This window comes from Paramormyrops kingsleyae, chromosome 1 (genome assembly GCF_048594095.1).
Source record: "Paramormyrops kingsleyae isolate MSU_618 chromosome 1, PKINGS_0.4, whole genome shotgun sequence".
In the NCBI taxonomy this organism is placed as follows: Eukaryota; Metazoa; Chordata; class Actinopteri; order Osteoglossiformes; family Mormyridae; genus Paramormyrops; species Paramormyrops kingsleyae.
In genome coordinates this window covers 3849919-3873529 of record NC_132797.1, presented here as the reverse complement: position 1 = coordinate 3873529, position 23611 = coordinate 3849919, and the positions used below count along the sequence as shown (strand labels likewise).

At 45.3% G+C, this 23611-nt stretch overlaps 1 protein-coding gene and 1 long non-coding RNA gene across 21 annotated transcripts in view; one reads left to right on the top strand and one right to left on the bottom strand.

Annotated features, from left to right (window-relative positions):
- LOC111833245 (protein-methionine sulfoxide oxidase mical3a-like) overlaps nt 1-21863 on the top strand; it is a 74371-nt gene extending 52508 nt beyond the window's left edge. For 9 of the 20 annotated variants that reach the window (XM_072717534.1, XM_023791303.2, XM_023791301.2 and 6 more), the window contains 18 exons: nt 16-211; nt 290-516; nt 2404-2493; nt 3338-3469; nt 3734-3796; nt 5973-6044; nt 7737-7850; nt 8012-8076; nt 8173-10066; nt 10165-10259; nt 11789-11839; nt 12509-12616; nt 12787-12880; nt 13600-13650; nt 14350-14400; nt 19668-19767; nt 19859-19932; nt 20072-21863. In XM_072717534.1, the coding sequence (XP_072573635.1) occupies nt 16-211; nt 290-516; nt 2404-2493; nt 3338-3469; nt 3734-3796; nt 5973-6044; nt 7737-7850; nt 8012-8076; nt 8173-10066; nt 10165-10259; nt 11789-11839; nt 12509-12616; nt 12787-12880; nt 13600-13650; nt 14350-14400; nt 19668-19767; nt 19859-19932; nt 20072-20256 (3662 nt within the window). In that variant the 3' untranslated portion in view covers nt 20257-21863. Of the gene's footprint in view, nt 1-15; nt 212-289; nt 517-2403; nt 2494-3337; nt 3470-3733; nt 3797-5972; nt 6045-7736; nt 7851-8011; nt 8077-8172; nt 10067-10164; nt 10260-11788; nt 11840-12508; nt 12617-12786; nt 12949-13599; nt 13651-14349; nt 14401-17785; nt 17852-19667; nt 19768-19858; nt 19933-20071 lie in introns of those variants that run through there. The other 11 variants (XM_023791308.2, XM_072717805.1, XM_023791307.2 and 8 more) reach the window with 9 other exon arrangements.
- LOC111833248 (uncharacterized) lies at nt 2876-22839 on the bottom strand. The gene is made up of 5 exons (XR_002835709.2): nt 22656-22839; nt 19796-20181; nt 13680-13852; nt 12625-13056; nt 2876-3291 (listed from the first exon to the last, which is right to left on the bottom strand). It is a non-coding gene; the product is annotated as an uncharacterized lncRNA (long non-coding RNA).
- Nucleotides 22840-23611: the final 772 nt, after the last annotated feature.

Genomic DNA, 23611 nt, shown 5'->3' with positions numbered 1-23611 from the left:
CTCCTCCCTCCCCAGTGGCAGAGGTAAACGGTGTCCTGGAGGCCGGCCTGGCCAAGCGTCCACGTGGCACACCGGAGCGCATCGAGCTGGAGAACTACCGGCTGTCCCTGCAGCGCGAGGAGGAGCTGGAGGAGGTGCCAGAGGAGACGCTGGCCGAGCACAACCTCAGCAGTGCTCTGGACAAGGTCACGGACGCGGAGGAAGCCTCCAGGTGCGTCACGCCCCCAGGCCACTCCCTGTTCCTATCTCAGAATTCTCCTAACTAATGTGTCTCATTCCTCCATGGCAGCTCGGAGTCAGAGATGGAGGGAGAGGAGGAGGAAGAGGAGGAGCCAGAGCAGCATGGGCAGCATCCCGGTGCCCGGGGCTCGAAGCGGGCAGCCTGGGAAGAGACCCCACAACTTGAGGAGAACCTGGCTGAAGTGGGTCCACCAGACATGGGGGAGGCTGGGCCAAAGGGGGACCGAGAGGAGGATCAGGAGGAGGAAGAGGATATTGAGGAGGAGTCCAGTGATGGTAAATGCATATCATTCCATCTTAAATTTCATTTTGCTAATCTACAGTCACTGTCTTTCCTGAAAAATAAACTATCTACTCGAGATTAGCTTGCGGTCCAGACCCAGAAGTGCGTCCGGATGTGCAGATTGTTAATCCTCCAGATGGAGTACAAACATCCCTGCAGTGCCCTACCCCTGGCTGCTTCCGCCCCCATCTTATCCCATCTCCAGTCAGAACCAGTTTCTCGGGGCTTTGCTCCAGGGTTCCCGCGGGGTCTTAAAAAGTCTAAAATTCAGAAAGTTAAATTTAAGGCCTTAAAATTTCTTAAATGCCCAGATTTTCATCCTATGTCTTAAATTTAATTTAAGAATCAAGAATCAGGGAATCAAGCCCTAACTTAGTTCTTGAGGCCAATGTGAACGGTATGTTGTTTTATTATTTGTATTACTGAATGATATAGTTACAAGTTTATTTCATGCCATACATTATTGCAATGTAAATGTTTTGATTTAGTGTGTTTAGTAACTTTTTTTCTCTGATGACTGGAGTGAATTTTTTCAGTTAAAAGGCAACTACTAGCCAGTTGGCTCAGGTTATCTTATCATAAAATAAATTTCTACTTTTACAGAGCTTTTCATGGAGTTACCTTGTGAATGTCTTAGTTTCCAGCATATAGTTTTTAGTTGTTCGTGTGGTCTTGAGGAGAACGTTTCTCGGTCTCCTTATGGTAAGGCAAGGCAAGTTTTTATTATCATACACAGCGGTTATTTAATATTCTTTATAAAAACAAGATTTTAAAAAGTTAAACCAAGACAAAAAAAAGCAAAATAGAGATGGGAAAAAAAAAACTTATTTGAATAAAAATTGCTTAGAAAATCTAAAAAATCTGATTAAAAGTGCAGTATGTCCTGCCCCGCTCGTCCGCTCCTCCCGTGTGCCACGCCCCCTCGTTAACCCCGTGTGGATTCCCTGTGTTTATCAGCTGTTTCCAGTTGTTTTCCTTATCGCTGATCAGTCTGCAACATAAATTCCACGATAGGCGGGGGATCACTATATATTTTAAGGCTTAAACTATAAAAATGTTTATGTATATGGTCTTTCTATATCGCGGATTTTCACCTATGGCTGATGGGTCTGGATCCCCTGCCTATCGCGGAAGTTACGTTCCAGACCCATCAGCGATAGGTGAAAATCCGTGATATAGAAAGACCATATACTTAAACCTTTTTGTAGTTTAAGCCTTAAAATACCGCTCCCACATGCTTTAAACACATGTGAACTTATTAAAACACACTTTGTAAACACATATGATATGTGGATGTTGGGCTAAGGATATGAGTGACTTAAAATATGAGAGTTTCTGGTATCATTTGAATGTTTCTAGTACTGCATTGTGTTGGTCTTAAATTTTACTCATAATGGTCTAAAAAGGTCTTAAATTTAACTTACTGAAACCTGCAAGAACCCTGTGCTCACTGTTTTCCACCCTGTGCCATCCCGTCCTATCATGACCTCTAGAGGAGTTTAGCATTAGTCACAGCGTGACTGCCTTACCATTGGACTAACGAATAATTTGTGTTCTGCTCATTATTTTTGTTTTCTATATTATTTTATCATTTATATTTAATGCACCATAATGGCTGGTGTAGTTCATGCAGTGTTGAATCAATAAGAGTTACCTTGTACTGAACCTGTGACTATTGGCAAACTGGTCCTGCTTTATGATGAGTTTGTTTCTCGTCAGCTTACTGGAGCTTCCTCTGCTCTGCTTGCTTTGTATTCTCTTACCTTTTCCCACCACTGTCCCCATCCTTCTCTATTCCTTCATGTATGTGTCCTTCACCTGGTCTTCATGGCCTGCCGTGTCTGGGTCATTATTGGGGGTCTGTCTCCCCCTGCTGGTAGAGGGGGAGTACTGCCCTTGGGAGATGGAGCTGCACTCAGGCCTGTGGCTTGAGAGCCTTGTGGATGAAGAGGACACTGGTACTTTCAAAGGTAGCACTGGTCATAGATGTGTTGTCACCTCGATGTAACCTCAAGCAAAGGAACTTGTCATGAATAAACCCCCTGTTTCTGTTTGCCTTTTCACCTTTTCCATTCCAGTTTAAAATGGCCCAGCTGTTCCTAATGCCGCCCCCCCCCCCTAACCAGGCACTTTTAGTTATGTGTGCCATGCTAAACCTTGGTATTCACCCTGCTTGGTTAACAAAATTTTGTTTATAAAGCGGACATGTTGCTCGGTCTTACCTAGTTTCTTACAGGTTAACACAGTGAGAAATTAGCTTTTTTTTAAAGTATAACACTCATTGTCTATTGGCTTAAGCTGATTTTTCATTGACATCAGGCAATAAAGTAATGTGAGTCACACCTTATATACTTCATTTGTAGACAAAGAATGTAATTTACAGATTTACAGTTTTAAAAAATAGGGGCATTTGCTTTTCCTGGTTGAGGACCTTGTTGTGTGTTTCTGCTTCTGCCTTGGTGTGAAGACCCCTTTTCCTTCCCTGCATGTGAGCGTCCTGCAGCTCATAAATTGTGCATTGCCGCCCCGGACTAAGGAACACGAGCGTAGCCCTGCTCCTGCCCCTTTGTGATATCTTGTGTAAAACGTGTTTTCTGCCTGGTGCATGTAGACCACCTCTATCCTGTGGAGCCGTGACCTTTTCCTGTTACATCTCTTGCTTTGACTTCTTTTAATGCTGTCTTTCCTCCATTCCTTTCTCCTCTCCTTTTCCTCTCCCGGGGATGGCCTCTGTCTCTTGGTCTTTCTCTACGTCCAAATGGTCGCCTCTACGTGCGTGAACAAACACACAAAAATGCCCGTGACTGCCTTCAGCCGGGAACCTGCGCATCCAGCAAGCTCTGCAGCCCGTCGACCCTCTAGCCGACACCCGTCCAGGCCACGCCCAGGCTGAGGACCCCCAAGGGGGGGCCTCAGCCGAGGCCTCTGGGCCGTCGCTCTCCAAAGGTAAAGCTGCTGAGTCTTAGCAGCCTGGAGTTCTGGCTCTGAGACCCGGTGGGACCCCATGTCTGTCATCCCTGGCATCGCTCAGACACACCGCTTCTGTGTTTTTATTGTTTATTGTTCTGTTGTTTTATTTGATCATGTGTGTACGTGACCTTTTGAAGATCTCCCAGTCCTCCTCGTGTTTGTTTTACCCCTGTTGGGTAGATTTTTGTTCATAACGTTTTGTTTTATTTTCGCCTCCATCCTTGTTTTGTTCATATGTAGCCCCCGCCCCCCCATCTGCCCGTCTTGAGATCGTGAGAGCGTGGTTGGACTCCCTGCCCGGAGGTAGTGCTGTGTGTGCCTGACAGCACCCCCGCCCCACACTGTCCAGCTTGCCTTTCTTCTGCTGGCCCATTGGCTTTTTGTGAGGGCATGGCAGCACATGCATGCGAGTCTCACAACCTCACCACGCCCAAATGTTGCGGGTCTCGGGTCTGCCCCGGGTCCTGCTCGTTTTGGGTTTGTTCTTAAGCATGTCATGTGGCCCCCAACGGACCATAGCACTCAAACTCAGGCTTTGCATGTGCAAATGGAATGACGCATGTGTGTATATATAAAGCTAATCCTGATCGTTGCCTGATACAGGAAACGTCACGAGTCATTTTCCTGCTGCTGGGCTGTACTGGCGTTTACTGAGAGTTGTGTTTCTGTTTTGAAGCTAGCTGGGCCTCACTGAGCAGCCAAAGTGAGGTTTCTCTTCAAGGGTTACTGGGTACACTTCTATGTCAAGATGAGAAATTCAAAGATCTGGACGGATTGTGAAATAATGGCACTGCTCCTTTGGATTGAGAGGTGTCTGCTGAGGCAGTTTAGGTATTGAAGAAGGATGCCACTTAGCCAGCCACCAAGGGGCCATGCTTAGTCTGTCCCAGTGGGAGGAGGCCCTGGCTGATTGGAGACATACTGGAAGGATTATGTCTCCCGTCTGGCTTGAGAACATCTGGGGATCCCCCAGAATGAGCTAGTGTCAGATGTCCTGGAGAGAGAGGTCCGGTCCAGATGTGCTGGCCTACACCATCGTCCTTACCAGGTTGAGTGTTCTGAGGTTAATTATTAGAGAGTAGCAGTATTAATAAACTACTTTGACCTTTTCATTTTAGCTACTTACAATGTAGGTAATGCGTAAGTTAATTATGACTCGCACCTCTGGGGCTCATGGCTCCGTGTGTGTGGAGTTTGCCTGTTGTCCCCATGTTGCAATGGGGCTTCCTCTGTGGTTCTCAGGTTTCCGCCCACAGCCCTACAACACGCCAAGGTGAATTGGAGTTGGCAAAATTGTCTGTAGTTGTGAATGTGTGTGAGTAGTGTGTGTGTCCTGGGATGGGTTGGTGCTTCTGGGATAGGCTCCAGACCCCCGCAACCCTGCATAGGATAAGCAGTTACAGAAGATGGATGGACGGATGTTTTCATCTCCGATACTCTTATGTTTCACTATATCGCCACCCTTACAGCTACTGCTGATGTCCAGACAAGCCCAGCCGGGTTTGCTTTGGTTCAGCCCTGTTTTGCTTGGAAAGACACAACCAAAACTATTAGTCTGGCAGTCAGATGGAATGACTTAATCTTGAGTTGGCCTTTGTTCTGTTCATTTCACGTGGCCTGTTTCCAAGCTCATGGTGTGGAATCCCCCTAGTCTTTTTTTTTTTTTTGACCCAGTTTTATAATCCCCTTCTCAATGCTCACTGGTCAGCTCTGCTGCACTTGCAGCCGGCCTGTGGCTGCCAAGAATGCAGCTGACAGGGAGGAGGGGTGAACCCAATTGGATGGGAGGATGATTGTGATTCTGCTTCTGTCAGCTGACCGGGCAGGAGTGCTGGGTAACCAGCTGTGACAAAGCCCTGGTGGCCCCCTGGCCTCACAGATGCACAGAGTGATCAGGGCTCCTCTGAATGGGGGAAAAAAAAGCATCTAGATATCTACGTTATGTAGCAAACTGCCAGTCGGCCATGATTTTAACCGCTTTGCATGGTGATGTGGGTAAGCTGATGGGAGTGTGTGTTTTCTGCACTTGGATTAGTTTTCTGATGCAGCTGATATTGGCAAATAGACGAGGCTTTGTTTGCGTGCACTTGCCCTAACCCCATTATTTTGCAAGCTTATCCATTTTTGTGCTGAAAAGGATGTGCATGTCTCTAATGTCTAAAATTCATATAAACCTGAATGGCAAAAATAACTGCCAAAGAATTGCTTAGTTATATATAAATGTATGCACTAAATTTCCCTGTATTGGATTTTGCTCGTTTAGCTAGCAGTTTTCATATCTGTTCGTTTTAGTCTTTTGTTTCTTTCTCCATCTTCCTGACCTTTTTGGTGTTTCTCTCCTAATCTCACTTACCCATGTGACCCAACTAGTAGTTGGAACTATAAAGTGAGCAGTACTCCAGTTCACCCTATGATCTCTGGTGGAGATGAGGTCTCAGGCACTGCCCTTACACTGTTGCCCTTCCTCCTATCACCCTAGATGCCTATGAGGATGCCCTGGAAGAGGAAGCCAAGAGCCTGAATGGGGATGAGGGCCTTGACATATTTGAGGGTGGGTGTTGGCAGTGAGGGAGGTCAAGTTGAGTTTTACTCCTGTCCTCCTCTGTACTTTTTTTTTCTTTCTTTTTTTTTTTTTTCTTTCTTTCTTTCTTTCTAAAACTCAGTTAATGGAGTCAGCTTGATATGTTGAAGATTGCAGCATTTTAGCTTCAAGTGGTTTTTCTCAACCCAGACCTTGTGCTGATGAAGGTGGGGAGCCTTTAGGCCGGTGTTTCACTAGCCAGTCCTCAGAAACCCCCAGAGTCTCATTTTTACTCCCTCCCCGCTCCCAGCTCCCATCACACTTGTACCACACTCTAAAAGATGGTTCAAGGGTTTAGTAAGTAACACTAACAATAAAGAAGATTCTCAGCATAAAACTTTAGATTTGTTACACGTTTCCACTTTAGTTAACAACTTATTTTTATATGTTGGTCAAAATAAAAAATAGAGGACACTCTGAACTTAGTTGTATGTATATTTTGAACAAATGTTTTTTTGCCCTCACTTAACATCTGAAAAATGTTAAGTTACTGCGACTTCTGGAAGTGAGTTTCATCTGTGCAGAAGCTTTTCTACTGAACTAGGTACCATAGGCTACTTTTGATATGGTACTTTTCGTACTTTTCCATTGACTTCCCGTCAAGTACCAGTACCAAAAGTTCTAGTATTTAGTATAAAGTGCCAAACCAATTGGAGTACTTTTTTGGTACTTCGGGGTGGGACTTTAAACATCATTTAGTTATGCAAATAGCCTGCCTCTAAAACGCAATACAACCACAGTCTTGGGAAAAAGTTGCAAGCTCAGAAAACAATGGTGAATGAATATTATCGCACATCGTCCAGCCCTATAATATTGTAGTGCCAGGAAGATGCACTGAACATGCTGGGACATTATCAAAACCAGAGGCTAATAAGTAATAATGTTAATAATGTTAATATTCGTTGCACCTCCCAATTGTCCTGTGTGTTTGCCCATGTCTTATGTGAATCCTGTCCGATCCTCCCAAATCTTTAGCGTTGTATAAACTACACACCGTCTATGTACAATCCAGCATCCGACCTCTTGGCGTTTATTGAGGATCTGTGCTCCTCAATAAACGCCAAGCACAAACTCCTAGTTCTAAACTCTTCTAGTTTTTCAGCACCACTATCGTTTTCTTTTTTTTTGGATCATGATAAACCAACACCTTCTGGTATCAAAAGTGTGGTAGCACATTTGATAGAGAGTGGCCACAAGATGGAAGCAAAATAAAGATGGTTGAACAGATAAGTTTAAATAATGAGGACATATTATCCATGTCTAAAGTTCTAGTGATGCAAGTTGTTTTAGCTTAGTTAGATTTGTAGAAGTAAAGGCAGATAGTTTTGGCTGTACTTAAATATTTAACTTAGTCTAACTTTAAAATACTTAGTTTACTCAGTAATTGAAACCGGATTAACTTAAAATAACAATTTGCATGTTTTTGTTTTTTTTTTTAGTTGAGCCAACATTTAAAAAAAAAAAAAAATTATAGAGTGCAGGAGTTCAGTATTCTTGGTTGTTTGGTTCGTTCATCATTGTCTATTTCAGGTGTGCTAGGGGCTGGGAGGGAGCAAAAATGTGAACTGTCTGGAGGTCCCTGAGAATTGGGTAGCAGAACACTGGCTTGAAGGCTCCCCATCTTCCCCAATATGAGATGGTAACAAAGTGCTCTGCTTTCAGATGATATTCCCTCAGATGCAGAGGCAGAGGCACGTCTACACCAGTTGGAAGCTGGAGATCCACTGCAGGAGGATGAGGAGAAATCTGTCAGCCACGGTCGGGTCTCCAGTCTTGGTGAGTTTGCATGGACTTATTTGTGATTTTTTTTTCCAGAAGTGGACTCTTACAAATTTGACCTTTTTTTTTAACAAAACCCTTACAACTTCTGACTCGTGATATTCTGCCAAATGTTTAACTAGTTGCAGAATTTGTCATTTTGTCTCTTGTGTCTTTAGTACAATCCTCTGTTGGTCCAATGCAAACGGATGGTGATGATGTAGTCGTGGAACCTCAGTTGGAGGTATGTACAGCGGTTTCAAGCTAAGCTATATTTTTGGCTTTCTGAAAGATGGTAGTTTTTGAGCATGTCTAATGAAACCATGGTGTTCTCTTCCAGACCATCCAAGAATTTCAGTCACCTTACTCACTGGCAAAATCTTCCAGTATGCGTTTTTTCCCTGAGCCGTATGTTGAGGATACCACTAAACCGGATGTGTACGTTCCAGACACAAGCGCAAAGAGCCCAGTCTCTCCTCTGCAGTCCCCTGCATCTCCTGTTGTCCCTGGGTCCCCCATCCACTCGCAGTTAGAGCCGCTTCTGGACGCTGTCACTACAAAATCGCCAACCAAACAACAGTTTTTTGCATGTTCTCCAGCTGGGAATCCCCTCTCCCCTATCTGCTCTCAGCCCCTGCCCATAGATGAGTCTGTCAGGACACTATCTGAAGACTCCCCCGTGCGGACTCAGCCAGTACCTACTATTGCCTCCACACCACTGCCCTCATCCCCAAAGGAAAAGGCTCAGGAGCCAAGTTTGCCCAATACCACGGCTAGTCCTGTCAAAAGGTCAGACATTATCGAGGAGTTTTGGATGAAGAGTGCCGAGATCAGGAAGAGTTTGGGGCTCACTCCTTTAGAAAGAAGCAGGGGTCCACAGAAGCGTTTCTCAGTCCCCTTCGACTTGCTCTCATCCAGGTTACACACTCCAGACGAGGTACCAGATGAATCAAAACCACTGTTTGGTAGCTGTTCTCCCATCCATAGGTTCAACATTACCGTAGAGGGACAGGTCGTCTCACCTGTTGACAAGGAGCCTAAGACCATTGGCTCTGTCAAGAGGGACCTTAGTAGCAGCTCTGGTCTGGGCCTCAATGGCAGCATAACTACCAGCCAGACATTAAATACTTCTGATTCTGCTATGCTGACTCCCCCTTCCAGTCCACCCCCTCCTCCACCCAATGAGGAGCCGGCCACCCTCAGACACAAAAAGCACCAGGTTGGCTGGAACAATCCGTCTGAGCCTGCCGAACCAATCACAAGATCCCCACAAACCCCTGGCCCGTCACCAGGCCCAGATAAACCCCCAGTTCCATCTCCAGCCCATGAGGACTTTAAGCCTACAGCTATGCCTGTACCAGCTCTCAGAACAAAACCAATATCAGCAGTTGTCAGACGAGAGAACACTAAGCGCAAGTCTTTGGAGAGTGCGGAGGAGATTCCGTTCGCTGATGATGTGGAGGACCCATCGGATGCCCGTACGCCTAACACAAGCCAGAAAGAAAAGTTCTACACTCCACCCACTAGCAGGCCCCAGAAGGAGAGGCCACCTATGAACCTGGAACTGGGTATGGAGAATGGCACACCCAACATTCCCAAGAGACACAGAGACATTTCGGAATTCTCTCCTGAAGCTAAGGGGATTGCGGAAGAGCGAATGCGGGCTAGGGAGAAAAACATTAAAAGCCAGGCTCTTAAGGATGCCATGGCAATGCACCTCACTAAGATGAAGGAAATGGATTCTCCGAAGGAATCGTCAAAAGCAGCTTGGAATGTGTCCTCTGACTCAGAAGGGAAAACGGAGTACACATCTGTGGTATTGAGTCCTCCTAATGTGATGGAAGCCAAGGTCCTCGATTCCCAAAGGTTTGCAGATACTTTGCCAGCGAGACTCTCCAGTAGCTGCGGCAACCAGACACAGGATGGGAACCAGAGTGTTGAGGGATCTGCAGCCTCTTCAGAGGGCTCAGCAGGGGGTAAAGTCAAGAAACGCAGCTCTATCTTCTCCCCCCGCAAAAGCAAGAAAGAGAAGAAGGCTAAGAGTGAAGGCCGATCCCCTGACAAACACAGCCAGGAAGATTTGCCCAAGCACAAATCTATCTGGAAGACTGTCTTCTCAGGGTACAAGAAAGAAAAGAGAAAGAAAGATGACAAGTCTTTGCCCAGCACACCTTCCAGTGCTTCAGCAGTGGATTCTGAAAAGAAGAGAACCTCCCCTCTCAACAGGGCATCGGGTAAGGACATTGTCTCATGCAGGTTTATACTGGAATTCTCTAAATATGCTATTGAGGTGCTTATTCTGTTACGCAAGTGTGGTTTTACATTGGTGCAGATGTCCAGTTGAGAAGAAACCTGAGCTTCTCAGAAGACTCTGACCTGTCTTGTGATGATGTGTTGGAGAAGTCTTCCCAGAGATCTAAGGCAGATGTGAGTTCCTGCTCATTTATTGCATGTACTACACCTTGCTAGACTATTTCATCCATTATTAAAATTGATGTCTCTCAGGGTCTTGACAATCAGTCCTCTCCCAATACAGACAAATGTATTTTATTGTTTAGCTACATAATCATACTTGATGGTGCAGTTCTTCAGTTTTCATTAGAATGTTAGATTTTCCTTAAGCAGAACGTAGCTCCAAGGGTAGCTGTTAAGCTCATAAGTTCTCAAGGGATAAAACCAGATGGAAACCACTGTCGTGTCTGGAGGGCAACCTACGACTTTGGGGACAGTTATCAATTCTAGACATCTTGACAACAATGACCATAGTACATCAAAGAAAGATAATGCCCTACCCAAAAAGGAGCTCACCACCCTGGCTGGGATTGCTTGAAGCAACACAGTAAAAATTCTTTGCAAGCAACCTTATCTCAGCTCCCCAAGCTAACATGGTTTTCTTTGCAGTAATATTTCTTGTTGAAGGCAGTTTGCAGTTCAGTGGGCTAAGCCTCTGTGCTTGTGATCAGATGGTCACTGGTTCAAGCCTGGCCTCAACACATCTGTGGGTCCTTGAGCAAGGCCCTTAACCCCCAGCTCCCTGGGCACCACAACAGGTGGCTGCCTATCAAGGCCAGCTTGATCTCACCTATGGAGGGCAATTGGGGGGAGACATAAAGAGAATTTCCCCATAGGGATCAATAAAGTATTTGTTGTTGTTGTTGTTGCAGATAGGTTAATTCTCCTGTTTTTTTTTTTGTTTTCTTTTATAAAAGTGCTTCCGGTTGTATATGACTACAAAGGCAAAGGCAAGGAGCTTTATTATATGAGTGACTTGTGACTGTGTTTCTGACTGCAGTCACCCCGCTTCTGCCTTGCCTGACAACTTCAAGGCTTGAGCCTCATTCTTTTTTTACTGAAGTATAGCAGAAGTCGAGGGGATGGAGAGAGAAAATCCAACAGTATGAAGTGATTTTCCTTGTCCTTTGGTTAGACAGTATCTCCACAGGGTTGCTCTCTAATTGCCGTGGTAGTTTGCCACTAAATGGATGACACACTGAATGAGGAAGTGCTGGTCACATGTCAGTTTTGACACAAATTTAATTTATCAGGAGATCCACCATAGATGGATGGATGTTTGTCTAGATCTTTTATTTTCTTAGTCTTGCTGGGTAATAGATTTAAAAATGGTGTTCTTTATGTGTTTTGCTGGTTTAAAATTGTGATTCAGTTTTAACAAGAAACACAGCTACGTCCATCATTCTGAAATTTCTGGACCTGTGGAGATGTGCATCCCTACCCAGATACCAATATATAACCAAGGATTTTCAGCTGATGGAATATTTGTGACATTGAGAAAACAACCTGTGTACTTAAAGGATTCACCTTTGCATTGACTGGACGTGCTGATTGACTGTGTTTTTTCTGATTGATTTAACATTTTACATTAACTCATTTAATCACACCATCTGTTTTGTGTTCTGTCTTCCCCTGTGTGCGTTTTCTTGTTCCGTCTCTCCCAGTCTGTTAATGTCCCTCACGCCCTGGCACTCAAGCGAGGGTACGCCATAAAGGTAGTGTCCGCGCTGCCGTCGGTCCAGCTGTCCCGCGCATGCGCCGTCTCTCCATCCATCGCGGTCACCCGCTTTGGTACTAACCTCGTCTTTGCCGATGCATGCCCCTTGCCTGCCAGAGGCCGACATGTTCCTAGCTGGCAGGCTTCGGGGCTCTGCCTTGGCTCATGCGCCGTCGCCGTGGCAGTTGCGTCCCACCTGGAGTCCCGCAGCTACTGCTGCTGCTTCTCCTCGCAGTGCTTTCTGACAGCGCCGCTTTATAACATTTCTCGAGCTTTCCCTAGGCTTCAGACTCTCGCTGTGAGCTGGTGAACTGACTTGAGGGGCTGTTAACATTCACCTGTTTCCAATCTCTGTCTACTCTCTTGTGCTTTCCCAACAGGTGTTTTTATTTGAGTCTTAAATCTTACTTGTGTTTGTTTCAACTTGATCCTTATTTCAGAAAATATGAAAATTTTGGTAGCATTTTGGGGTACCTTGATGGTGGTATAAGCGTCTGAATCAGACATTGATTTTTACATTTGCATTTTTTTTAAGTTCTTAATGTTCAGCTTTTGGTAGCGTAATATTGAAGTAGGTTCATTCCCAACCACCAGAAGTGGTCCCTTTAGCAAATGGCTGCAGAGCACCAATGGCCATCTATTCAATTTGTGTGGAATGCCATTTCAGAGAACCTACACGGAGGAGGAGCTGAATGCCAAGCTGACAAGGAGGGTGCAGAAGGCCGCCCGCAGGCAGGCCAAGCAAGAGGAGCTAAAGAGGCTGCACCGAGCCCAGGTACTTACCATCTTGCACCTGAAAACGATGGCATTGGTGGTGATGGTGTTGGTGATGATCATGATGGTGTTGCTGGTCGTGATGAAAGAATGATGAAGGTTAGTATCCTCTAACCACTGTCTGGCGAAGTCAGCCTGGCTAATGCACATGCCTGGTGTTGATCCCCTCAGATCATCCAAAGGCAGCTGGAGCAGGTGGAGGAGAAGCAGAGGCAGCTGGAGGAGAGGGGGGTGGCTGTAGAGAAGGCTTTGCGGGGGGAAGCAGGTACCTCTCTGCTCCTATGTCTACCTCCCATTGGGGTCAGGGTCCGACGAGAGTTAATGATCGCATAGGCCTCACCAGCAGAGCCCTGCTCGCTGGGCTGCCTAGTCATCAGTGGTCCTGTTCTTCAATGGTTCCCTCATACATGTGCTTCGTAAGAAGCACACATCCTCTAAAGCCTATAAGACAAGGGACTATCACAGACATATAAGGTGTACACAGTTCTCAAAGTAAATGTTAAAACGTTACCTTGGTGTTTTTTAGGGTTTTAGAAAAAGAATATGTAACTGTTCAAAATCAGATGGAAATGTATGTAAGAATCCTTGTGTCTTAAATGCCAAGGGCAGGACATTTTGTCTGATCTATTGCTATGGAATAGATCTGTGATCTTTTATAAAGCTGCTTCCAGTTTAATAGGCTTCAGTTTGCAGAAGGGGGTGATGTTATCCACAGCACTGAACAAAACGTCTCTCAACACACTCCTGATTTTGGTTTTATCCTCAGCTGGTCAGTTTGGGATGATGGGCCTTGTTATTGCTATATGTATTCTGCAAGTACTTTTGGAGCCAAAAGATGAATCAGTGAAATGGAACACAAACAGATTTGCCCATTGGATGTTCTGAGAAGCCCTTCTGTTTACCTGTATGATTGATCTGCTGTCCAGCTGAATGCAATATGAAATGTGAAGATGCCTTTAACCTCTATCGTTTACTCTCTTAAAGGGATGTGTAGATGGTCTTATGTTAGTCCAAAACAACACAAAAGGCGATCAGGTACTAAAGCTGGTTGGAGTTTTTCGTACCGTTTGTAGTGGTGATGCAGGGTCATCCCCTGTCCAGCCATTGCCCCCCATCATGTCTTCCTCTTGATCTCCGAGCTGCATGCCTTTGATTGCGGAGAGAGCGGTCTAAAACCAATCTGTGTTGCTGTACTTTGGAAGTCCTGCTTCACGTGGCTCAAACGTTGTCTTCACAGCTGGAGTTTTACAGACAAAGTTGGTGCGTTTATTATGTGCACAGCTCAGTGGTGTTTGTGAGGATTAATATGTAAATATTCGGACAGATACCACCCAACCATCCAGAGATGCTCTGCACAGATGTCCTGTATCCACAGCGCTTTTCTCTTAGAGGTTCCAGCTGTGCATGCACCTAAATGCTGCTGTTAGTGTGAATGCCAGCCTTGTGCCAGTTACAGGCACGGTACTGGTATCCAGTAATACCCAGTGAGACCAGTCTCGGTCTAATGAACTAGGCTGCTTAGAGAATCAAATAGATGGCATTCACACGCAGTTGTGTGCGGGTGCAGTGCACAGCAGTCACGCAAAGCCACAGTCTTTGTGTGCGTGTAGTCTGGCATGTCGACAGTGTGTTGTGTGTGCTGGGTACGTTTGCCAGTGCATGCCTGACTTATTGCAGGTTGTGCAGCCTCAAGGGCTGCCTGCAGTAACTGTCTCTAATATATCCTCATTATAGACTATTGGGGAGAGTCTAATTACAGTGAAATCCTGGACTTGCACCTGGGCGGTATGTATTTCCAAGCTGTCGCTCCCCCCGACTAATGGCTAATCCCCCCCCTTGCTCCTCCCTTCACTGTACCTGTGTTCTCTGTAGCTACTGGCATCGCTGCACTTTCCAGTTCAAAACACAGATAACAGGGTGGGCTATAGCAATCTGTGTTCACATGCCTGCAGCGTGTTCACCTGGCTTAGCTGAAGATTTTTTTTTGGTTCTCTTTATGTGATGAATGGATTGATTCACTGAAGCATTGTCCTAGGTGGCTCATGGACTTTTAAAGTTGCCCGTTCAAGTCACCTTTAATTTGGGTACTTTGCCCAAATTGCTATAGTGAGATATATTTGTCTAAGTCAGTGGTTCTCAATTCCATTCCTGGCGACCCCCCCTGCCAGAATGTTTTCATTCCAACCCTACCTTAATCAGGCTCAGATGGTCCTTAATAGGCTAAAGCCGGTTTCTGACCGAACTCGGCGAGCACTACACTGTGCTCCGTGCTGCGCGCTGCTCGCGGAGCTTGTGCGAGCTCTGTGGTCAAAGATGAACTTTGTTGAACTTTGACCGCTTAGCGCTGTGACGCAGTCGCGCGATCAATAGAAACAAGGCACCGAAATCGAAATAGAGGGAAAACTTATAGCTCTGGGAACTCAGACACGGACAATATATCACATAAGCGTAGAATCTTTTTGAATGCAAAATATACGCTACTGACCGCGAGCCGAAATGACAGGAGAGTTTTGAAAACCACGCCTACTCTTTGCGTAGAAGCCCCGCGCGAGCACGGCGCGTTGAGCGGACACTGCTGTTTTTTTGAATGGGGCGCGCAAAGGGCCTGCCGCGTTTGTTCTGTAACCAGCTTTAGCCTATTAAGGTAGGGTTGGAACGAAAACATTCTGGCAGGGGGGGGGGGCGCCAGGAACGGAATTGAGAACCATTGGTCTAAGTGAAAATAGTGAAATCTTTTGTGGGAGAAAATGGTTACTGAAGTAACCAGCACATTGCTCTTTTCAGAGCTTGTGATTTGGCTGAAGGAAATTTCCCATCTACATCCTCTTGATGGCTGGGTGTGTGAATTTCATTTTTGAATTTGTGTGGCAGTTAATTACACATAAGAACTGGAAAGTGGAGTACAACCCTAAAAGGACCCACCTGACCACTTCCCTCCCCTGTAGACAATGCTCCTACAGCCCCCCCCCCCCTGCCCCATTTAGAGACTCTCAGTAACCCTTGTACTCCTTAGTGCTCTGCTTTTGTAGCTGCTGCCCTAATCCTCTTGATTTCTTCATATCTGCTCAGTTGCATTCAAAGCCGTGTGTGTTCAGGTGTGTTTGTCTGGTGCCCCAATCCCGATCCCTGTGTCTGGCTTTCTGTCTCTGGTATATCCTGTGCTACAAAGAGGGCGTCAGAACTGCGAAGCCTGTCTGCACACTGCATATTCCGTTTGCCGGTTCTACAGTCACCCCTTGTGTCAGACTGCGGGAACACGCCGCATAAACCAGCCCTGTATTGCTGAAGAGGAACTGGAATGGGAGCGTGCTTAGTACTAGAGATAGAAATGTAGTGATGGCCAGTTTCTTTCTACACTGCAGTCTGAAACTGTAGGATCCAGCGGTGTGGTAGCAGGGTGGCTCTTCTGAGAATTAACAGCACACAAAAAGGGGCAGTGTGGTGGCAGTGGTACCCACTGTGCTACCCTAGATAGGCCTGTACAACATTAATATTGGCATGCCGTTTCATGCAAATGCAGTTGTCACACTTCAAGGACCACATTAGTCTGCTGGGTTCAAACCATCTATAAGTTGCCCTAAAACATTTTCACTCTGTCATAGGAAACAAAACTTGGCAAGCTTTGCAATTTTAATGATGGTTCCTTTTTAACATTATTTAGTTTATATTAAAAATAAACTCCTAAATATGGCAAAAACTCACGTATCGAGAGCCTGAAAAACTGGAATATCGCAATGTGAAGTTTTTCCAATATTGTCCAGCCCTACCCACAAGAAAAATGTAATAATATATGGCTAATATGTGCCATATTATGTAAAATGATGTGCTTCAGCGACAGGGTCAAGCTTCATTTTAGCAGCGATTAGTCATACAGACATTAGACATACATGAATCGTAGAAAGTAAATTAAGGAAAATAATGTAAATCAAAATGATGACAGAGACAGGCTAGGCTACTCCTGAGACTAAATGAGACATGTAAACTCACATTATTGGGCGAGTTCATCAAACCAGAATGTCTTATTTTAAAACGTACTTGTGTTAGTCGTGCTGTGGTGATGTTTAATTTCTGCACTGTGATATTGACAGAACTGCATTTTCATTCACTTTTTATGTGACGAGCTTCCACATGACTGAAGCTTTAGCTCTTTATTTTCCACTATTCGCCATTTTCCTTTCGTCATATTGCCAAGTAATCAAGAAGGAAAATTTTAGTCGGTGCTTTAAAATAATCGAGTAATCGAGTTTAATCAAGTAATCGTGACGGCTCTAAGAAACTCTTTGGCTGTTCGGTTTCAGTGCTGTATGAAAGTAAAATTCCTGACTCGTATTCCTCTATAGTCCTACGCAATCTTGGATATGATTAGAGAATGCTAGCTCTCTGAGTTGTGTTATGCAATTTAAATCCTCTTCTTAACATAAGCCTTTTGTAAGTCGTAATACATTGTTGCTAAAAGACATTTTAAAAGCTCCATAAAATGAGTATTGTATATGGCTGTGTGTGGTTGATGAGCCGGTCTGCCGTGTGTGTGAGTGTTTTCACTTGTAAAGCGCCTATCCAGTCCTCCCCAGTCCCATCCTCTGTGATAGTCCCTTGTGACCCTCACTCCTCGTACTTTCTCATTGGCTGATTCGCTGGCCTATGCTGTCAATATTACTGCTATACCTCTCTTTCAGATATCCATACATTTCGTTCTATACCTCTGCCGTCTTTTTTGTTCTACGCTTACTTGACAGTAACGGTACTTCTGTTAATGTTTGGCTAGGCAGAGTAATGTACAATAAAAATACAAATGGATTTATACTAGAAATACTATGACACTCTGGCATAACTCATTTTAAAGATCAGCCCTGCAGGTGAAGTTTTCACCCTGGCACTCATTTTCCCAGGCCTCTGTTTTCCACACCCTGTTTCCTTCAGATCACTCTCACTGTGCTGGGAACACTGCACTTTCCCAGTGGTATTCCGACCTCCCCCTTTATTTTCGCCACTCCCATGCCCCCTCACAGTTTTCCTCATCTCTCTCTCACATCTCTCCCTCCCTCTGTCGCCCTCGCCCGTCCCGTGTCCTGTGCGTTCCACCTCCGTGCGCTGCCGTCTCCCTCTCTCTCTCCGTTTCCCTGTCGGCTCCACGCACCTCCCCCGCTCCCTATTCCCTGTATTATGGAAGTCGAGCCCCCACTTCGGATCCCTCGCCGAAGACCTTTCTCCTTCTGCCCATGCTGTGTCTCTGAAGGTAAAGTAGCCCCGCCTCCCCCTCCCCACTGGCTGCAGCAGGGTCGGTGCATCGGAGCCCCCCCAGAAACCCCCCCCCCCGACCCCAGGATTCCTCCCCCCCCCCCCGACCCCAGGATTCCTCCCCCTACCCCTGCACCATGTAATTCTGTACCTGTACCTGATATTCACTTTTTAATGTCTATCATAGGTCCAGTTGCATCTTTTAGGGGGACACCAGATTTTGGGGAATATATTTTAAATTAAGTTTTCCATTTTAGTATATGGAAGCATGTTTGGAGAAGTTTATTGAGATGCTATAAAACAGCTTAAACATAAATAGATTTTAAAATGTATTGAAAAGTTGCCCTAGATGAGTTGTAATCCAAAAACAGCAATGAAATTAAAATTTAAAACCTATAGAATTTACTTAAAGGGAAATGTCAACATTCCTCAACAAAATATTAAATGTATTATCAACGTTTTCTCAAAACAAATATAATACTTGGAAATATTTATTAAACATACATTAGTGCTGTTTATTGTAATCTGTCTTTATTTCTATCCCAGCTATCAATTTCACCAGTTGCAGGGCAAACTGAGTGTATTTAATTAACAGCATGTGGTCAGTTTCTGAAAGCGTACTGTGGTTGCCTGCCTCACGTCCACTGTTACACCTGTGTGAGCATCCTTACTGAGCGTGTGCATGTAAGATGTGGGGGGGGGGGGGGGGCGGTGGCGTGCTCCATATAACACTGATGGTGCGTGTGCGTGCTGCCTAATCTCAGACCAGTGCTTAGATGGTCAGGGTGTTGGGGACCTGTAAGAGGTCAAAGATCATAACTGCTTGGATTGGTCCCAGCGGGGGGATTCTGATCTTGTGCGTATTGAAATTTCGGCACCCTGGGTGGAAACTCACATGTGCTGCTTTTGAAGTACGTGTTGTGTTTGCAAACTAGCCAGTTTTCTTGCATGTAATTGAGTGTATTTTTACGATTTTCTGATGCAAGTTTTAAGAGGGAGGTTTGGTGTGACAGCTATGCTGAAGCTGGTAGCTAAACTTTATCGGTCTGAGTTCCTGCCTTTGTCTCTGTCCTTGTCCCTGTCTGAAAACAGCAAATGCCAGCGCCCAAGAGCACAGTCACTCCATTTATGTGTGCACTGTGTTTTTTCTTTTTGTTTTGCAAGAGCCCCCACTCCGTCAGCTAAGTATGTCACCCCCCCCCCCCCCCCCCCCCCCCCCAATCCTGACGTATCATCGAACCTGCTTGGCTCCGCCCCGCCCATCGCCGTGGTTGCAGGCTTCACGGCTTTCGAGGGCGTGAAGCTGGGTGACTTGGTGGATGTGCTGGTCATGTGATTTAACGCATGCCATTCCTGGCTTTTGTTCCTCACCCCCCCCCCCCCCCCCCCCCCCCCCGGCACAGAAAGTTACTGTCCATTGTGTGAATTATCTTCAAATGCTGATCTGGTTCAAATGGTTGTATAAAATTATCCTCACATGGTCTAAAATTAAAGATCATATGTGAGTAGACCTGTCTATACACTTGCCTGTGTTTGGGGGGACCTTTCTATGTTGTTGATATCTGATGTATGTAACAGCCCTAATGATTGCCCAACGTACAGAATCCTGTGGTTTCCAGAGAAAAGTCAGGACAAGTCTTCATCCCATTCAGATAGGCCCAGATGTTTGGTTTGTGGGTTTGACTGCCCTGCCATTCAGTAGAAACATCTCTGCTTGGCTGCTGCCCACACTGCCTGACTCACTCTGTCAGCCCAGGAGCCTTCCCTGGTCCTGCTCTGCATTTGATTACCTTCTCTCACTGGGCCCCTTGCAGGAATGGGTAAGAAGGATGACCCCAGACTCATGCAGGAATGGTTTAAACTGGTCCAAGAGAAGAACGCTTTGGTGCGCTATGAGTCAGAGCTGATGATATTGTGAGTACAAACAAACTCATCACTGTACCTGCTCTTGATCTCTCTTCCCATGACTTAAGGCTGCACTGCCCCCCTGTTCCCTTGTCCTCAGTGCACGGGAGCTGGAGCTAGAGGACCGGCAGAGCCGTCTGCAGCAGGAGCTGAGGGAGCGCATGGCCGTGGAAGGTAAGGCAATGTGTGGATTGGGTGTTTGTTAGCGCTGCCCAAATACCACTTCAATTAGTGTGTGGTTATCAGTGTTCTGCCATTCTGCCTTGGCTAAACTTCATGTAACTTGGATCTTGAACTTTCTGTTCATCCTTAGACCACCTGAAGTCTGAGGAGGAGCTGCTGGAGGAGAGGCAGATCCTGAATGAGATGCTAGAGGTGGTGGAACAGCGTGACTCACTGGTAGCCCTCTTGGAGGAACAGCGGCTGAGAGAAAAAGAGGAGGACAGAGACCTTGAGGCCGTTATGCTCTCCAAAGGCTTCAACCTCAACTGGGCCTAAGATGTAGACTCTGCTGACCTGAAACAGAGTACACCCCTCTCCAACGCAATAGCCAAAGACATGCTGGCAGGGGGCTGATCCACCCTCCTCACTTTCATGGAACGTGTTCAGCTTCCTGTATACTTCCTGTCCTTCTCATACCACCAGGACTGTTTACATATCACTTGTGCACTGAACAGGCCACCTTCACCATAGTTTGCTATTTACTTCCATGGAAGGAGAAAGATTCTCAGTTTTTTATTGCTTGTTTTGTTTTATATTATTTTGTTTTGCTTTTTTCTTTTTGACAGAAGGAGAAAGAGATGGAATGTTTAACCTGGAAGCCTGAATAAATGGGCAAGAATTTTCAAGGAGAAGCATGCAGTGGGGTTGTCACTGGATCCCCCCCCACCATAACTTTTAACACTGATCGGCCTTGCCGCTAGTCACCTTCATTGTGACTTTTAATTGGCTGAGCTGATATGGGTGGGATGGTTGTGTCCTGCTTGTCCAATATTCACAGGCTTGTCTAAGGATGGACCACTGTTGGTGTAGTTGCTTTGTAACTGAAACGCAGTTTCCTTCATTAAGGTTATTGTACAGAGGCTTGTTTTTCTTCATCACCATAAAAGAGAACTAAAAGCATGAACACAAGGTTGAAGGTCTGGAGGAGGATCTTCTAACTGCAGTATGAAATTTAACCTGGCAGAATGAATAGGGATTAGGGCCGTGGGTATGGTTCTGTCATGTGACAATAACATCAGACACACCCCTCAAAATCCTGAGTTTATTCTATACAATCAATATTTTCAAATGGTCACCTACAAAAGAATTGAGATTACCTTTTTTACGTTTTTGGATTTGCTGGTATCTACTCATGTGATTTGAATAAAATGTGAATCCTTTGTACAGTACAGATGTATAGTCAGACATGCACGACTGGGTTGGAAGCATGTGGCATACCGATCACCCAGAACACACCACACAAGAGGTGGATGATGTTTTCATAAAGCTCACATGATGTGACATGGGAAAGGTGACGTCTACAGCGTCCTGATCTTTCCGTTTAAGCGCTGGAACGACATGCCTTCTCTGTTGTAAACTTTCAAAGGTCTATGACGTTTCAAAGGTCTATCACGTTTGTCTATGTCCTTCAGTTTTACGGTTCACTCCTTAAATGTTAGAAATTCTATTAATAACATCTCCTCCCCCCTCTTTACTCCACATAAGAGTTCGCAATATTAAAGACTGTTGACTTGCCTGAATCGAGGCTGTTAATTATAGCATGTATCATTTATTTTGGCAAATACAAAAGAAAATTCTGCCAAATTGCGCATCGCTATATATAATGAAACAGATGCATAACTGCGCATGAAATGGGATTTTGTACAGTCAAAAGGCCAAGCACATGTTTATATGGCTTCAAGACAAATTGTGGTATGTCTGATAGAGTATTTTATTTATTAACATGTCAGGTGGGATGTATAATATGTATAATATAAAATGTAAAAAAATCCTAATTTTTAAACTTGTGTCAACTAAAATGTAAACGCTTGTAGCTTCGATGCATACACTGTTGGATGTATAATGAAAAGGCAATAAAAGCAAAGCAGATGGTATTTTAAGAAGTTGGACATTGAGCATTTTTTTGTATCATGGACCCAGGTAGAATACGGACACCGCTCCGTATACGGTTCAGAGGTAGCAATACCTTCGGTCCAGATCCACAACATAGATGCTGTTTTGAATCTATTTGCACATCGGTCCAAAGCCGGATCGGATGCGGATTTCGGATCCACTGTGGATCTAGGCCTAAATCTACTCGGATCCCATTAAAGTCGATGTATTCTAAATCGTGCGTCAAGATAAGACAACTAGAGAACCGGGTAACAAAACTATGCGCAAGACTAGGAATATAAACGGGAATTAAAATGGAACCACTGTCACGCTGAATTACCTCACAAGAAGAGGGGAAAGAGTTTGTCTAAATTTTACCTGTGAAAGTGATTAGAATTGGTGCTTTTTGTAAGTATAAGACTTAATTAGCAAGGACCTGGATAAGGGATGTTAAGAGAAGTAGTTTTTAAATCTGTTTTATAGAGAAAGTGATGAGGTCATTGTTGACAAACCACATCACACAACAATGAAGCATGTCGTCTGCTTTTAACCCATCTGTGACTAGCTGGGGGCAGCCCATTCAGCACCCAGGGAGCGGGGGGGGGGGGGTCCTTGCTCAGGGTACCTCAGTGGTATTTTGCTGGTCAGGGATTAGAACCAGCAATCTTTTTATTACAAGTGCGCGTCCCTAACCATCAGGCCACCTCATTTGATGAAAGTTAGGAAATATAAAAACACTATTTTAACCCATTACTTAAATTACACGTTAAACTACTCGACCGGAGAAATTAGTGCTGACTTACCATAAGCAATAACTCTGGAGTAACCGCTCTCCTGAGCTTTCCTGGACGCCTCAGAGAGCCGTTATTCAGGCCGTCGAAGCTGTTCACGCGCCATAGTGAGGGAGCGTCAGTCACGGCACTGCGGCCACGCGGCGCGGCTCCACGAGGGCGATCCGGCTCGCAGGATCCTCCATGTGAGGACCGCAGGGGCTGCCCCAGGCCAAAGGGACGCCCACGTAACACCTGGCTACGGCAGATAGACGGCGATTTCCGGCGGGTCGGACTGAATCGCGTGTCAGCCTTGGGGGGAGGGTCACCAACCAAGATCCCAAGGTAGTTTGTCATGTGCTGTGTGCCACAACGTGCTGTATCAGTGCCTCTATTGTACTTGAGCTATATACCTTTGCACGGAACCACAAAACCTATCTGACTCCAAATCAGCTGACTCAAATCCGGCCCCAAATCAGCTGTAGTCACAGAGAGGGTGGGGGCAATGTCATGTGCCGAGAAGCAAATACAGTGGTACCTCAGTTCTCGAACTCATTAGAACTCGAATTTCTTAAAAGTCGAACCAACCAGTTTGAAAAAAAATTACATAGAGCTCGATCTGAATCTCAGAAGTCAAACAGTGAACGCCAACCTAAAATAACTTGCACGCGCGGGGAAATGAGTCACGCGGCACGTCTCTCAGCGGAAACAAAGGGTAAAGCCTTGCATTCGCTGTGATAGCATTGTGCATGTTTACACTAGCTGAATACATATATTTAGACAGTAAAAATACATTTAGACAATGATAGACAGTGACAGTAATTATTATACAATAAAATACATTTAAAAATAAAGATTTCTTATTCATTATTTTAATATTAACAATAAACCATTAATACATTTAATTATAATAATATTGTCGTGCCCAGAGGAACTGAACGGAGACAAAGGCGCAGACGTCAGGGTATTGGGGAATACGGGGTTTAATT